Raw genomic sequence first — 16,929 nt, 5'->3', positions numbered from 1 at the left:
TAAGCGCATTAGCTTGTGAAAGAAACAGGCCAGAAGCAAGAATGCACTGGGGGCGCAGACGGCGCCGGAGGTAGTGCTCCTGGGTGGCCTTCCCTTCCCGACAGAGTTTAGGAAAATTCTGGGAAACTGAGATGGCTCCAGGACCATTTGTGACAGAGGACCACAGGCTATAAGCCAGAGGTGCCAGGCCTGCAGAGGAAACCACTGTCTGTCCCCATGCAACCCTCTTGATGGCACTGGGCTGAGGTTTGGCTGGCTGGGTCAGCAGTGGGCAGAGTCCCTGGGATGAGGCGTGGTATGGCATGACCTCAGCCTGGGGCCATGGATGCAGTGGCTCTCACCCCAGCTCACCCTCCTTCTGCAGACCCCACCGGGCACATCATTGACCTGGTGAACGACCAGCTGCCAGACATCAGCATCTCAGAGGAGGACAAGAAGAAAAACCTGGCGCTGCTGGAAGAAGCCAAGTTGGTGAGTGAGCGATTCCTGACCCGCCGTGGGAGGAAGTCCAGGAGCAGCCCCGGAGACTCCCCATCAGGTAGGGTGGGCCGGGATATACAGGTGGCTGCCCTGAGCCCCTCCAGGGTCGGGAGGGAAGGGCCTGGCACCAGCTGCAGTGGGTGCCTCACCTCCGAGGAGGTCGCCTTGGACTCGCCTGCTCTCCTCAGCAGAGGTCAGGTTTCTGTCCTGGGCTCCCTTCCCTTGATCTCTAACTGTGGGTGCTGGAAAGGATCCTAGGCCCTCTGGGGAAGGGGAGATGGTCTTCGGGGACTTTCTGGGTTAGAGGGAAGGTTTTCCTGGGCCCAGAAATCCTCCTGTTTCCTCTATGCTAGAGTCATTTTTCTTCCTGAGCAAAAAGTTGGGCAAGTGTGTAAGTGTACTTAGGAGGACAAGGGGAGCTTTTGAAGTCAGGGCCACCCTGGGAAGTCTAGAAGGAGCAGCCTCTGGAGCTGTACCTGCCAACCAATGCCAGGCCTCAGTTTCTGGACAGTGCTTTGAGGTCAGGCCAGGCAGGCTGAGGAGTGTGACTCTATCCTCGAACCCCCAGATGGCCTGAGGGCACCCATCTCTTGAGCAGCAGCAGGGAGGGGTTGGGCTGTGACAGGAGTGTCATATGGCAGTCCAGCATCAGCCCCTGAGCCCAGCAAGGCAGACCCAGTTCCCAGGGCCCGGGAATACCTAAAAGGATGCCTTTGCCAGGTTGAAGTCCTAAACCTTCACGAATGCCAGCCAATTTGTGTCTGTCTTCACAGCTGTTTCCCCGAACCTCAGCCCCAGCGCTTCTCCTACATCCTCTCGAAGTAACTCGCTTACAGTCCCCACCCCGCCAGGTGAGGCCCAGCTGCCCGGGGACTTCCTGCCCTGCCTCTCGCTCTGGGTGGCAGCTCAGCCTGGACAGATCAGCATGCCTCCCAGCCTGCAGGCTTCCCCTTCAAGAACTCTGGCCCCTTCACACCCACAGCAAGACCCCTCTCCAGGGGGCATTTGCTGGGCCACCCAGAGGAGGCAGATAGACTTTCTGTTAGTGTCTTGGGCTCGTGTCGAGAGGCAGGTGTACTCCAGGGTCAGGAAGGCTGGGTGGGAAAGGGGACTAGGACAGCCTCTCTTGCTCAGGGAGGCTCAGAGAAGCCCTCAAGAGCTTATACAGAAAGGCCTCTTTGAGGTCTGACTTCTTCCCTTTCATGTGCCCAGAGCCACACCCTCTGGCCAACAAGGAAAGGGGGTGGGTACCAGGAAGGGCAGCCGGCCATCATCAGTGTGGCAGGGCACACTCAGGTTGGGGCCAGGCAGCCTGGGCCCACATCTCAGTGCTGACATTTCCTGGCCATGAGACTTTGATTTCCCCGTGCCTCAGTTTCCTCCTGTGGTCTCTGTGAACATTCGGAGAGGGCCCACCTGAGAACCTGGCACACGGGAAGTAGTCAGCAAATCTTCCAGGCCTAAGATTGCGAAGGGAGGATAGTCTGGGGAGGGAGATATGGCTGAAAGCACGGCTGAGGGCCTGGGCTGCTGGGCCTCACTCATTAGTGTCTGGACCCTTCCAGGTTTGGATGTGTGCAGTGGCCCGCCATCCCCTCTGCCTGGAGCGCCACCACAGGTGACAGGACCCCCCACCTGCTGTGCTATTTCTATGCCAATGGGTCTCTCCCCTTATCCCAAACACCAGGAGGCCCTTCATGACCCACTGGAGATGAGGGTGCTGGGTGGAGGGCATGAACACCACTGCTAGGGGGCTTCCTTGGGGATATTTCAAGAGGAAACACGATCTCTTCCCATTGCTGACTGACTCATGTTCACCTTCTCCAGCAGAAGGGGGATGAGGCCGACGGCTCTTCACCTCACCCTGGCGAGCCTGTGAGTTTGAGCTTTGCTCCCTTTGGAAGATTTGAGTATGGGGGGCACAGTCTCCTAGAAGCCTAGGCTGGCCCCTGGCAGCCTTCAAGTGTATGTGTATGCACACGTATGAGTGGAGGGTCAGGGCCAGGGAAACAGCAGATTCCCCTGCCCTTTAGTGACTAGAAGTCTAAGGTGGAGGGGTGGGGAGGCAGGATTCAGGGGGGTGAATTCCATGGAGGCAATACTCACAGCGCTGACCCCCAGTCAGGCTGCTGGTTGGAGACAAGGGGGACCTCCAGGCCAGGTGAGACTGTGGCTCCTGTCAGCCCCAGTGAAAAGGGCAGGAAAGCGCCAGCCCCTGCCTGGGATTCTGTCTGGGGAAGCTGGGAAAACCTCATCTTTGTTGATGAGCAACAGAAGCGCCCCACCCTGCTCACAGCAAGGGGCCCACGTGCTCAGTGTTTCAAGGGCAGCGGTAGAATTTAGTGTCACCTGGAACTGGGTCTGGGATACAGTCCTCTGGAAGAGTCTCAGCACACACGAGGCAGCCACACAGACACCGAGACCCGCGTGCTGCTCACAGCCCAGGTTTCCCTTGGGGAGCGAACAAAGTAAACTAACACTGCAGAATCTTAGACCTTCTGAGCAGGAAGACATCACCTTTGCAAGAATCACCCCATACAATGATCCCTAACCTCTTTGGATCATGGAACTCTGAGAAATTGTTGAAAGCTGTGGATGTTTTTTTCCTAGAAAAACACCCCTCCACACACAGACATACACATACATAATTTCAGAGGGTTCACAAATCTGGGTCCCTAAGAGTTCCTTGCTAAGCTGCACCAAGGCTAGATCTGGGGCAACTGAGTTGGGGCCAAACCTTCCATTCAAGTTTCCTCAGCTCCAATCCCTTGGGAAATTCTTGGCTGGTTTTGAATTGCAGGTTCCATTTTCCTGTCTGTTTTACAAACCTCGGGCAGAAGCCCTCTCCTTCCACATCGTCCACTCATACCCCATACACACTTATACAAATGGGCCCCTTGGCAAGGTGTGTGGGGGCAGAGACTCCACAGCAGAAGTGGCCCCACCTGTTTCCCCTCAACCTGCCCCCCGGGGTTCCAGCTCTACCTTGTCTTTTTCAGAACGTCCCCAAAGGGCTAGCTGACAGGAAGCAGAATGACCAGAGGAAAGTGTCTCAGGGCAGGCTGGCTCCTCGTCCTCCTCCAGTTGAGAAGTCCAAAGAGATTGCAATAGAACAAAAGGAAAACTTCGATCCGCTCCGGTACCCCGAGACCACACCCAGAGGCCTAGCTCCTGTCACAAACAGCAGTGGGAAAATGGCCCTGAACAGCCCTCAGCCTGGCCCCGTGGAAAACGAGCTGGGGAAGCAGCTCTTGAAAACAGGCTGGGAGGGCAGCCCTCTGCCGAGAAGTCCAACCCAGGATGCGGCAGGAGTGGCTCCCCCAGCCTCCCAGGGGAGAAGCCCAGCTGGAGAGCCAACGGGGCCCAAGGCTGGCTCCAAAGCTGAGCTTCCACCCACTGTGTCCCGGCCCCCGCTGCTGCGAGGGCTCTCCTGGGACAGTGGCCCTGAAGAACCTGGCCCCCGGCTGCAGAAAGTGCTTGCCAAGCTGCCACTGGCAGAGGAAGAAAAGCGTTTTGCAGGCAAAGCCGGCAGCAAGCTGGCCAAGGCCCCTGGACTCAAAGACTTTCAGATACAAGTGCAGCCCGTGCGGATGCAGAAACTGACCAAGCTCCGAGAGGTGGGCTCCTGGGGGCCAGTTGGGCAGAGTGTGTACTCCAGGTAGCCCCTGGGCTGAAGACCTCAGGGCTGAGTCTGGGCCCCTGGCCAAGGCAGCTCTGGCCTGGACTTGGGCCTTGTGGGGGCGTAAATTTTCCCACTCTGAGAAGTCAGGCCTATTTATGTGGCATCTCTTTCCTAAATACCAGTTTTAGGTGCTTTTTTATGCCAGTTACCAGGCAGAGCTCAGTCTAGAATCTAGTTGCCACACAAAGCCACGTCTCAGGGGAAGGCAGACGTGTGGAGGAACACGTGGGCCCCTCAGTCCTGGGCTGCTTTCCTCCTCCAACCGGAATCAGTGGCTCATAAACAGGAATCCCTTGATGGAGTGCCCAGTCATGCCTAGGATTAGCTAGCAAGGGTGAAATTGTGATTTCCTTTGTGATGCCCCCAAGCCTTCCTTCCTGATGCCCGTTAACAAAGGCTTTAAGTCCATCTGCAAGTGTGACAGTTTCTCCGCCCATGGTGAGTTTCTTCCAGTGCCCATGGTGTCCCCTCAGCTTCTGTTGGCCATCAAACCAGGCACAGCGGTCTCCTGTGGGGCTGCTACCCTATGCAGGGTATGATTGGGGGCATCCAGAGATAGAGACCAGATAACAGGACAAAGCAATCCTGACCAGTCCCATCTCCTCCAGAAGGCCCACTTGGAATACAAACCAAGGCACCTGGATTCCACAGAGTGAGGCCCAGCACCCTCAGAGCAGGCTTCTCCTGGCTCCTCTACAGAGGGAAATGTGGGGCAGGGAAGAAAAGAAGGTGCCCGATAGCACTCAAGCACAAGTGAGGGGATTTCTGTGCTGGCAGGGACACATTCCAATGCTGGCCAGTATCCTATTCAGAAACCTTCATGATGCTCTGAACTGGAGGCTCAGGGGAGCTGGGGCGTGGCTGCTGATGTTAACATTTTACACACAAAACTCTTCCTAGTCAGAAAGACCCAACTAACTAGTGGATCAAACAGCACAGGGCCCAGAGGGGTTGCCACGGTCCCAGATCTCTAGCGGAAGTTGGAGCCAAGGGGCCGACAGCCAGGGATTTGCCTTCATGGGCCTCTGGTCATCAGAGCCTCCTCACTCCCTACACTCCCACAGGTTTCACTCACCCAGAGAAGTTACAGGGAACCTGGAGGCCCCATGTCACTAACCACTACCCTGGCACCTGAGTGCCCAGCCCCTACCCAACTCCAGTGTGCTTAAGCTGATGGGCTGTGGGCCTCTGGCTTGCTAAGCAAATGGGTAAAGGGTCCTTGACCATGACTTCCACTTGGATCATGAGCACCCTCTGCTGGCCCCTTCCTTTCCTCCTTTCTCGGGGGACAAACCATTCCCAAGTGCCCTCTGCCACACAGCAGACTGAAGATCCATAAGTCACAGGGGCAAGGAGCTCTGCCAGGTGCCTCCACTCAGGGCCTTGGTCTGCTGCTAATTGGCTGAGAGCAGGTGTGAGCCCACTTGGGCCACATCCCATCTCTTCCCAGGCTCTGCCAGCTGAGGCCCCAAGCTAGCAATTCTCAGGCCTCACTTTTCTGGAGAGTTTAAAAACTCAAGAGGTGCCATAAAAGGCCATTGATGACCCAAGTGTGTGGGGCAATCACAGCTCCTGGAAGTGAGCAGTCACTGCCCGGAATGACAGGGCAGGAAGATCCAGCCAGACATGAGATCGCCAAAGCTGTTTCCGGGAGCAGCACCATACACACCCAGGGGACCCTCCTGTCCCAGAGCCCTTAGTTCTGCCCCTGTGGGTCCTTTGCAAACCTTAGCCACAGTGAGGCCAAGCAATTCATTTACCCTGAAGCCCACAGACTTGTTTAAAAAGACCATGCCAAGGGTAGTCCCTGACCCATGGAATGTGGTGCTGACAGTGGCGTTTCAGGCACCTTCACGGACTGGGAGAGGAACTATTTCCTGGTGCTTCTCAGGCCTCACCATGCCATGCCTGCCCACCCACCTCTCAGGCGGCCCCATTTTCCCACCTAAGATAGTGGTCACAGAACCATAGACAGAGCCAAAAGAACAGCCCAGCCCAGTGTCATCATCTGAAACTGTTGTCTCTTTCTTTTACCACAAAGGAGCACATCCTGATGAGAAATCAGAACTTAGTGGGGCTCAAGCTTCCAGACCTTAGTGAAGCGGCTGAGCAGGAAAAAGGTAGGTGGGGTTGGGGCAGATGCGTCTCAGCGAGTGCTGATTTGTCTGTGCCAGATCAAGGAAGGTGAATGTGTAAACACAAGACTCCCTGTGTCTTCCTCTGGAAACATTTGCAGGTGAATGAATGAATCTGATTGTGTGTTCTGTCCCCTCAGCACCTCCAAACTTGCCTCCTTCCAGCCAGCCCCCAGACCTTGCTGTCAGCCCTCCCTAAGCCCTGCTGGCATCTAGTGGGTCTGGAAGGGTACCTCAGGCCTGAACTTTTGACACTTCCTTTTCCTCGTACACCCAGGAAGCTGCCCAAATTGAAGAGTTCCTCTTTTCAAGGCATCACGGCCATCTCTTATTTTCTAATCTGCCGTCACCACAAAGTCCATACCCCAGCCCTGCCCTGCTGGGTAGCTGCAGGCCCCTTCCTCCAAGCCTCTGGTTCCCCGCCCACCTTCTACCAGAACCATCTTCTGAAAATGAGGCTTCAGCCCCCGCCCTGCCTCCCTCTCTGCACTCACCTCTGCCGATGTTCTCAGTAGGGTTCTGACCCCTCTAGATCTAGCTGGGCAGGCCCAGCCCTGCTCCCAGTGCCCCCAGCACCCTCCGTTGGCCCCATTCTCCAGCATGAGTATGTCCAGCCCCACCACGAGTTGGAACTGTAAGCCCTGCTACCACTCAGGTGACTCGGGCAAGCTATTCAACCTCCCTGGGCCTGATCCCCGCTGCATGTAATACCAGGCTAAGAACAGTACTTGCATTCTTAGGTGATTATGGAGATTAAAGCAGCTAATATCTATAAAGTACCTAAAACAATACCTGGTACATGACAGGTGTTATCTAGGTGTGAGCTATTATCATCCCTAGAGAAGAAGCCCCCAAGGGCAGGAGTGTGTGTGTGTGTGTGTGTGTGTGTCCACTGCTTACAACAATGCCTGGCACTACTAGGGCCTGCATAGGTATTTGCTGAATGAACGAATGAAATTGTATGAGATGTGGCAGGGGGCTAGGTGAACCTGTAATCCCAGCACTTTGGGAGGCAGGTGGCTTGCTTGAGCTGAGGACTTTGAGACCAGCCTGGGCAACATGATGAAGCCCCATCTGTACAAAAAATACAAAAATTACCCGGGCATGGTGACACACACCTGTAGTCACAGCTACCCAGGAGGCTGAGGTGGGAGGATCACTTGAGCCTGGGAGGTCAAGGCTGCAGTGAACTGTGATCGTGCCACTGTACTCCAGGGTCTCGCTCTGGGGTACAGAGTGAGATCCTGTCTCAAAAGAAACATTTTTTAAAAGATGCGGCAGGAGCGTTGAGATAGGTACATGAAAATAATCTGTAACTGTAACCATAGTGCCATGAGGTGGGCAAAGAGGCATGGGCGAGTGGAGAGGAATGAGTGTTTCCAACAGGCCAGGCTCCTGGCTCTTCCCTCTTCCCAGAGCCTCTTCTCTGTGGCCACTCACCCTCTTGCCTCTGTGCCTCTGTTCCCACAGCATCTCCCTCCTGCTGGGCTGTCGCCCTCCTCTCTGAATCATATGGTACCTGTTCCTTAAAGCAGTGGGTTAGTCCCACCAGCTCTGCAATCTTCTCCTTTCTTGACTTTCTTTTGTATTTTACTCTATATAGTACTCCCTTTTTCAGAGGGGGTGGGGGACTATTTTTTATTGTAAATATATATAACATTCAACTTGCCATTTTAGCCATTTTTAAGTGTACAGTTCAGTGGCAGTAAGTACATTCATATTATGCAACCATCACACTATCCATTTCTAGAACTTTTTCATCATCGCAAACTGAAATGCCATACTCATTAAAACAATAATTCTTTATTCCCTCCTTCCCCAGCCCCTGGTGATCACCTTCTACTTTCTGTCTCTATGTATTTGACTCTTCTAGATACCTCCTAGAAATGGAATCATACAGTATCTCTCCTTTTGTGTCGAGCTCATTTCAATTCATAAAACATCTTTAAGGTTCATCCACGTCACCTAGTCCTTTTAATTCAATCTTAATAAATCTCCCATAGCATTTTCCACAGTATAAACCATTTTGTACCTCTGATTTTATGTAATCTTCCCAGTCAGCTAAGAGGGGATTCTTGCTCTTATAGTTGAGGAAACTGAGGCCCAAGGATCTCCTGACTCTGAATCTCATGGTTTGGCCATCTCATGAACAGTTTTAAAACTTTTTTTAAGCTGCACAACATTTCAGACAAGCTGATCTGTAGGAGGCCAGTGTGTTGGGGAGATACAAGTGGGGCTGCTCTGGTTGAAGGGGATAGAAGGGCTTGGATCCTGCATTTTCGGAGACTGTGGGCCTAAGGAACCTCCAGGGACCCAGGCTTCACAGAGCACCATTTGAAAATCCTTGCCCCACTTCAAGCTGCTGGGGGCCAATCTCAGCATAAGAGCCCTATGGATTCTTGTGTGAATGTGTCCAGGATGTCACTAACAATGGTGGAAACCCCTGGTCTGAACTATGGTAACTTACACCTACCTATTTATTCAGCATTAATAAGAAGGTTCCCAGAAGTAAAATTTCAAACAATATTTTATCCCAAGGGCAAAATATTTTAAATAACCATCTTTAGAAGGATCTTTTGAAAATGCAGTATATACTTCTCTACTTATAATTTTAGATTTACTAAAGCATATTTAAAACACTGGAAAAAACACTTTAAAATTTCACCCACAACCCCACCAATTCTGAAAAACTAACAATTTTTCTTCTTTGCAATATTTGCCCATATTTATAATGTTTTCACTTGATTTGATGAATAGATACGGCTTCTTTTTTTTACTTGTTATTTGATACTCAGCAACTTCTCCTCAGTTATGATTTAATGGGTGCATAATTCCTTTTGTATTGACATATCTATTGTTTTTTGAACTAGGATTAACAATGTTAGTATAAACAATTATGGACTGTTAGTTGTTTTTCTTTCTTCCTTTAAATTATTCCCTTGAGATAAATGTTCAGACATGAGAATCACAAGGTTAAAGAGTAGAAACATTTGCATTTTCCAAATTACTTACAATGAATAACATTACTGACAGACTGAATGGACATCTTTCTCTTACGCATTACCTGCACTGGTGTTTGCTTCTACTCCTTATTATTCAGAATATAGTCAGAATAATCAATAATTATCATTGTTTTAAGTTTATCATTATTAGTGTGAAATTTCATTATTATTTCAATTAATTTGCTAGGAAGCTCAAACTTAAAATGTTAAAATAGTCACTTTGTTTTCTTATTGGGTAATTAACTTCTTACTTCTTTGCCCGTGTATCCATTTGGGTCTGGGGTTTTTCATTGATTTGTTTGTTTTTTGTTGGTAATATATGTAAACTTGTTACATTATAGATATTAGCCCTTAATTGGCTTTCTTTCTTTTGGGGGGGGGGCTGTATTTTAATATATTTTCATTCAATTTTTTTTTGCTTTTTAATACGTTTTGTGTTATTTTAGAGGAATTGTAAAGATTTTATATAATCATGTTTGCCTATCTTTACCTTTGAGAAGTCTTCTATTATTTCAATCATTATAAAAATACTACTTCTCCCCAGCTGTAATAATAGATCTATTTTTTACTAGTTTATGTTTATTTTGCTAATATCTCTGAAATTTATTTTAATACATATGTATTTTAAAATTTAAGGTCTTGTTACCGCAATAATATTTTAATAGTGTTTTTATTTCTCTTATGGCTTAGTCATATGTTACATTCTTTTTTACATATACACCAAAAACTAGTTCTGGGCTTCTGATTCTGTTTTATTGGTATCAATACTACACCATTTTAATTACTGCTGCCTTATAATATATTTTAGTGTGCAATGGGGTTAGTTTTTCTTCATTGCTCTTCTTTTTCAGGATATTCGTTGATATTCTAGATATAGCGATTCAGTGCAAAATAACAGAGCAACTGGACAACAAGTCAGGAGATTTGAGCTCATGTCCCAGTACAATTAACAGAGTCCTTAAATGTGTTCCTCAACCTCTGTGGGCCTCCATTCCCATTTGAAATATATACCATTTTGTATAACATTCTAATTGTGATTGCTATAAACCTACACATTGAATTCAGAAGAACTGTCCAAGTTTTGTTTGCTTTACAGTTTATAGACCTTTAAAGTACTTACTTTGCAGACACTTATTCAGGCACATGGTTTGTTCCTCTATTAATTTACATATTTCCTTCTTTCTCCTCTAAAAGACTTAAGGTTCTTTGTATACATCTTCCGTATCTCTCACTGGGGTACAATCTATGTAGCTTATATTTTTGCTTAAGACTCTTTTTGTATTAGATTTTCTAGCTAATAATTTGTGGCATAGGTGAATGGTGCTTGGTGTCATACGTGTTTCTTGCATAAAAAATATTGCTACCAAATGGTAGAATGATTACTATAGTGATTAATCAGTGTGATTATTATTACTAGAGTGATTACTACGTGCCAGATACTATGCTAAGTACTTGATGATACCTAATGCTCACAACAGTCTTGGGAGGTGGCCTTATTACACTCACTTTACAAATACGGAAATCGAGGCTTGGGGGAAGTTAAGGTTACGTGGTTGTTAATTGCTGAAGCCAGAAATGGAACCCAGATGTGTCTAACTTAAAACGCTCTTGACCATTTTGTAGAACACCTTTCTTTCTCAAATTCACAATCAAACCATCTGTGATATTTATTTTATCCAATTCGTCATTTATCTTAGTTGTATGCTTGTGTGTGTATTTCTCAGTGTGTATCTGTATATGTTTTATTACTTTAGCAACATTCTCTAATTCAATAATGGTGATAAGGAGAACATGTGCCTTGTTTCTCTTTTTAACTGAGTTGTTTTTTATATTTTTCTCTCAACATCATGTTGTATCTTGTTACTAAATAAAGGCACAATTTCAATTTTTATTTTATAGTTATAAACTAAAATATATAGGTAATATAAAATATTAAAATACAGAATTTATACTTTTTACTTAAGGAAATATTTTTCAAGTTTCAAAATATATGTTGACTTTTATTAAATGTGCTATGGATATCTACTGAAAAAATCATGTATTTTTAATAAATATTTCCCATATATAAAAATTATTTTCCATAGAAATAAACCCTTGTGGTGTGACAGTGAAACTCATTTGGTCATGGTTTATTTCTTTTATATGTACTACCAAATTCTATATATCAGTATCTCTTTTAAAGTACTTTGCAACTTTCCTGCATTAGTTAAGATAACATCCAAGTTGCTGTAACATAGAGGCCCAAATACAATAACGTATAGGAGACAGAAGATTGTTTCACTCTCAAGTAACAACTCCAAGGTGAACTGATCAGGTTAGCGGCAGGCTGTACTCCATATGATCATTTGGGGACCCTCATTCCTTCCCTGTTGTCATTTTGCCATGCCCTGAGGTGTTAGGCTTGATACAAGGTCGAAGCTGGATTATGGGCAAATCTGGGTTCTCATGTGAGGGAAGGACAGAGAATGGAAGCCCAAGCTTATTTTCTTAGCACAGGAGTTGCACATACCCCTTCAGCTCCCACTGCATGGGTGATAAGATGGTCACGTGTGCATACCTAGCAGCAAGGGAAGCTGGGGAATGTGGTTGCTGGTGGGACAGCTGGCCATATGCCCAAACTAAACTCCATTCGCATGAAAGGCAGAGAAGACATGTTGGGGGATGACTAGGTGCTTCTGTCACATTGTCTTTTCTACAAAACAACATACTTTAGGCAGTTTCTCATTTAAAGCATATGGAACTTTAAACATTTTTAACTGTTTTATAGTATTATGTAAGGAACACTGTATTATTTGACCTATATCATTAATATTTATGTTATTTCCACTTTTTTCTCTATTAAAAACACTGTTATAATGAATACTATCTTAAATAGATCTTTATAGAAATCTGTTGTTTCCATGGGCTACTATTCTAGACTTGCAATTGATTGGTTAAAAGTATTTACTTTTAAATGTATATGTGCACACTGCCAGATTAGCTTACAAAAATTATACCAATTTAGACATCCACTACCTACAGCAAAACTTTATTATCCAATATTAATAGGGCATAAGATGGATCTCAGAAGTAAAATTATCAGGCAAATGAATTTGACTTCTATAAGCACCAAATTTTAAAAATAAAATTAACCATGGTCAGTGTCCAACAATATACACTCCCTCTCATTTTCTCTCAGTTCTAGGGTCTGGATGCTTAAGAGCTCAAACTTCATCACTTACCAGCTGCATAGCCTTGGTCAAGGTTCTAATTCTCTCCACGCTTCAGTTTGTTCATCTTTTAAAGGAGGTTAATAACAGTACCTACTTCACTAAGCTGCTATAATGTTTGCATGTGATACTGGTCTTTATTCCAGCAGGAACCTGGCACATATTTTCATTTCTGTCATTTAGGTTGTAGAACTCTATCTTGCCAACCAAATGGGATATTCTTGTACACTGTGCTCCACAGTGCTAGAGATGTGGTGGGCAACCCTCTGTGTTTAATGAATACTTGCAGACTTGTGACTTTCTTTTCTTATATTCTGAAAGCCCCATCAAAGAGCCCCATCCCCTCCCATACCCAGGATAAAAGGCTCTGGGAGCATTTTATGAGAGCTGGCTCAGATTGTATTTATAGGCACTAAATACAACCCTGCATATGAACTCATGGGGAAAACTCCAGTCTCTTATGATGGTTGTTGGCTGTTCCTTTGAGAAATGGGAAAAGATACTTATCAGAACATTCTGGAGTCTGAAGAATTTTGGCTCTCCTTCAGTTTGTGAGGACTGGGAGGCTCATTTCTGTGCTGCATCTAGTCTTTCCAACAACCCAAACAGTTCCCTTCTCAGGAACTATATTCTATGCTGTTTTGATCTTTGATCATTTGCAGGTTATATTCAAGCCAAATATGTGAGACTGACTGTGGGCCATTTCTTAGGCTGTGTGCTGGGGATGCATTAAGTGAAAAGGGTTCAGGCCCCACCATCAGGGAGAAGGCCTTGTCCCAGCCACCACTATCAGTCCCCTTGGCTGTCTCAACAGCCTGCAACCTGGTCCCCTCTCCCTGCACTCCCAACCCCCAACCCAGCTCACACCATGGCCAACACAGCAGCCACAGGGATCTCTAGAAGGCAAATCTGTTTCAGCATCTTCAGAGGCTTCATTCTGCTCTTAGGAAGAGCATTTGAATCCTCAGTAGAACCTACAAGGCCCTGGATAGTTAACCCCACCTACTTCCCCAACATATTCTAGGGCCACACTCACTCTCACTCACAATATTTTGGCCTGCCTTCGGCAGCTCATTCTTTCCTCTTCTTACGCATGGCGCATTCTGTCTTCTGCATGGAATGTTCTTCCTCTCTCCCTCTTTGCCTAATGAACTGTCACTCAATCTTTAGATATCTGCTCATGTCACTTTTCTTGGGAAGGGTTTGCTAGTACCTTCAGATCCCTTCTCCTTTGTAAAATCTCTCAGTGTGAAATTGTTTGGATGTTTCTCTGATTAATCTCTGTCCCCCTGGATAATGAGCTCCAGAGGATGTGGCATGTCAGTTTTGCTTAGCATTGTGTCCTTAGCTCCCAGCTCATTGCCAGGGACATAGTAAACACTCAATAAACATTAACTAAATGTATGAACGAATAAGCTCACCTTAACTGTCTAGGAGAGGAAACATAAGAATAGACAAAGTCACTACGATAATTTATGATAAAACTTTAACAGGCCATAAAGTACCTGGGAACAAAGAGGAAGAAGCAGCTAGCTCAGTGGGGTTGAGTCAGGGAAGGTTTTCAGGAGGAGCCACCTTGAGCTGGGGAAGAGAAAGTTATCCCAAGCAGAGGGACAGCAGAAGCAAAAGCATGTAGGCATCTTCTAGTGCTTGGCACACTTCAGGAACAGAAGGAATGTCATGTGAACTAAGTGTGAGCTACATGTCCCAGAGAGATGGGCAACAGGGTGGGAACAGTGGGCTGAGACCAGGGAAAGTGAAGGCTTTGAAGGCCAATTAATGAGTTTGAATTCCATTTAGGACACTTTGGAAAGTCAGAGAAGCCTGCAGGTAAGGAAGCATCAGGATCAAATCTATATTTTAGAATAATTCTTCTGGACAGATTGTGAGAGCTGGCCTGAAACAGGAGAGGCTAGAGACAGGGAGACACCAGGTAAAAGGATAGGGAAATAGCCTGGTGAGAGGTGATGAGGTGGTAGTGAATGTGGACAGGACAGTTTGACAGCTATTGGAGATCAGCTTGTCAGGACTTGATGAGGAGATGGAGTTGAGAGGCAGACCAGGAATACCACCAGGTACCTGTCTGCATGGCTGTGAGGGTGATGAATTGTGAGACAGGAGGAGGAGTTTGCTTGAGAAGGAAGACAGTGAATTTGAGTTTGGACATGTCAAATGCCCATGGAAAGCAGCTTGAATGCAACAGACAAACCTGGTTTTGCATTCTGGCTCTACTGCTGATAAGCTGGACCCCAGTAAATCACTTTAACTCAGCTGAGCTTCAGTTTCTCCAGAAAATGCATTTCATAATACATTCTTTGTACTTTTAGAAACCAATTTCTCTTCTTTGGAGGAAGCAATTACCAAAATTCAGCAGGTCCTACAGTTTCACTTCAAGTTCAATTAAATTCTAATACTTTTAATTTCAAAAAAGCATATCTAGTATAATCTCCCTCTTTTTCCCTTGCTCCTTCTGTATTTGTGGGGAAGGAGGTGTTTAAGCTATTTTTTATTTGCAGTACTATTGTAAGAAATGACAAAGTGTATCTACTGCATAGTTGATGTTCAGTAAATGGTGGCTCTTGAAATGATTTTTATTCTCCTTATCCAGGTGGCTATGTCTAGGAGGTAGTTGGCTATCTGGACCTGGATTTTGAGGGACACGTAGGCTAAGGCAGAGAAGTACGTCGAATGGACAGTCCTTCCAAAACCCCCAGTCTAGACTCAGAGCCTCAGGTCTTGGGCAGGAAAGAGGCCTCCCTGAGAAGAAAGAGGTAAAAAAGTTTATCCCCAACTAGCAGCTTTGACTTTTGGGAACCACCCTGGGACTCAGAGCATCTTTAACCAAAGCTCCAAAAGTAATGTTTCCAAGTCCCTGACATGGCCAGAAACAAATATTTTCATTGGAATCATCTAGTACTGGGAGATATATTTGAAAATAATTTTATTACTTTTTGTTGAAAGTGGCATATGTTCATATCTAAAAATTCAACCAATAGTGAAAAATACAAGGAAGAAAGTAAAAATAGCTTACACTAAACACCTCCTTCCCCACAAATACAGAAGAAGGAAGGGAAAAAGAGGGAGATTATACTAGATGTACTTTTTTGAAATTAAAAGTATTAGAACTTAATTGAACATGAAATAAAACTATAAGACTTGCTGAATTTTGGTAACCGCTTCCTCCAAAGAAGAGAAATTTTCTAAAAGTGTAAAAAATGTATTATGAAATGCATAAAGGGTTTGGAGTTACTGAGGTAGTTTTTTTTTTTTTTTTTTTTGCTTTGGTATGAGTTTTAATTCAATTTTTATAAATAATCATGTCCATAGTACAAAATTCAAAAAGTACAAAATGAGACAGGAAAAAGTAAGTCTCATTACATCTCTATCCCCCAGTAACAGAGGCAACCACTGTCACTATGTTTTAGTGTAACTTCTAGATATATTCAAAGCATTTCCAAATATAGGCATATATGTAAAAGTGGATTTTTCTTTTTTTTGAGATGGAGTCTCGCTGTCACCCAGACTGGAGTGTAGTGGCGCGATCTCAGCTCACTGCAAGCTCCACCTTCCGGATTCACGCCGTTCTCCTGCCTCAGCTGGGACTACAGGCGCCCGCCACCACGCTGGGCTAATTTTTTGTATTTTTAGTAGAGATGGGGTTTCACCGTGTTAGCCAGGATGGTCTCGATGTCCTGACCTCGTGATCCGCCCACCTCGGCCTCCCGAAGGGCTGGGATTACAGGCGTGAGCCACCGCGCCCGGCCAAAAGTGGATTTTTTTTTAACATAAATGATAGTATATTATACAAGGTGTTCCAAACCTTGCTTTTTTCACTTAGTAATATACTTTTTTTTATTATTATTATACTTTAAGTTCTAAGGTACATGTGCACAAAGTGCAGGTTTGTTACATATGTATACATGTGCCATGTTGGTGTGCGGCACCCATTAACTCGTCATTTACATTAGGTATATCTCCTAATGCTATCCCTCCCCCATCCCCTGGACCCCACGACAGGCCCCAGTGTGTGATGTTCCACTTCCTGTGTCCAAGTGTTCTCACTGTTCAATTCCCACCTATGAGTGAGAACATGCGGTGTTTGGTTTTTTGTCCCTGCAGTTGTTTGCTGAGAATGATGGTTTCCAGCTTCATCCATGTCCCTACAAAGGACATGAACTCATCCTTTTTATGGCTGCATAGTATTCCATGGTGTATATGTGCCACATTTTCTTAATCCGGTCTATCATTGATGGACATTTGGGTTGGTTCCAAGTCTTTGCTATTGTGAATAGTGCTGCAATAAACATATGTGTGCAGGTGTCTTTATAACAGCATGATTTATAATCCTTTGGGTATATACCCAGTAATGGGATGGCTGGGTCAAATGGTATTTCTAGTTCTAGATCCTTGAGGAATCGCCA

General features: G+C 46.0%; 1 protein-coding gene across 14 annotated transcripts in view; it reads left to right on the top strand.

Annotated features, from left to right (window-relative positions):
• Nucleotides 1-16,929, top strand: part of MRVI1 (murine retrovirus integration site 1 homolog) — a 124,004-nt gene that overhangs the window by 63,409 nt on the left and 43,666 nt on the right. For 10 of the 14 annotated variants that reach the window (XM_030794750.1, XM_030794758.1, XM_030794757.1 and 7 more), the window contains 6 exons: nucleotides 365-538; nucleotides 1,254-1,331; nucleotides 2,046-2,098; nucleotides 2,308-2,355; nucleotides 3,480-4,097; nucleotides 6,204-6,282. In XM_030794750.1, the coding sequence (XP_030650610.1) occupies nucleotides 365-538; nucleotides 1,254-1,331; nucleotides 2,046-2,098; nucleotides 2,308-2,355; nucleotides 3,480-4,097; nucleotides 6,204-6,282 (1,050 nt within the window). The remainder of the gene's footprint in view (nucleotides 1-364; nucleotides 539-1,253; nucleotides 1,332-2,045; nucleotides 2,099-2,307; nucleotides 2,356-3,479; nucleotides 4,098-6,203; nucleotides 6,283-16,929) is intronic. The other 4 variants (XM_030794749.1, XM_030794755.1, XM_030794756.1 and 1 more) reach the window with 1 other exon arrangement.

Source organism: Nomascus leucogenys, chromosome 15 (genome assembly GCF_006542625.1).
Source record: "Nomascus leucogenys isolate Asia chromosome 15, Asia_NLE_v1, whole genome shotgun sequence".
Taxonomy (NCBI): Eukaryota; Metazoa; Chordata; class Mammalia; order Primates; family Hylobatidae; genus Nomascus; species Nomascus leucogenys.
The sequence above is the reverse complement of the archived record's forward strand: the minus strand, read 5'-3'. Positions and strand labels throughout refer to the sequence as shown.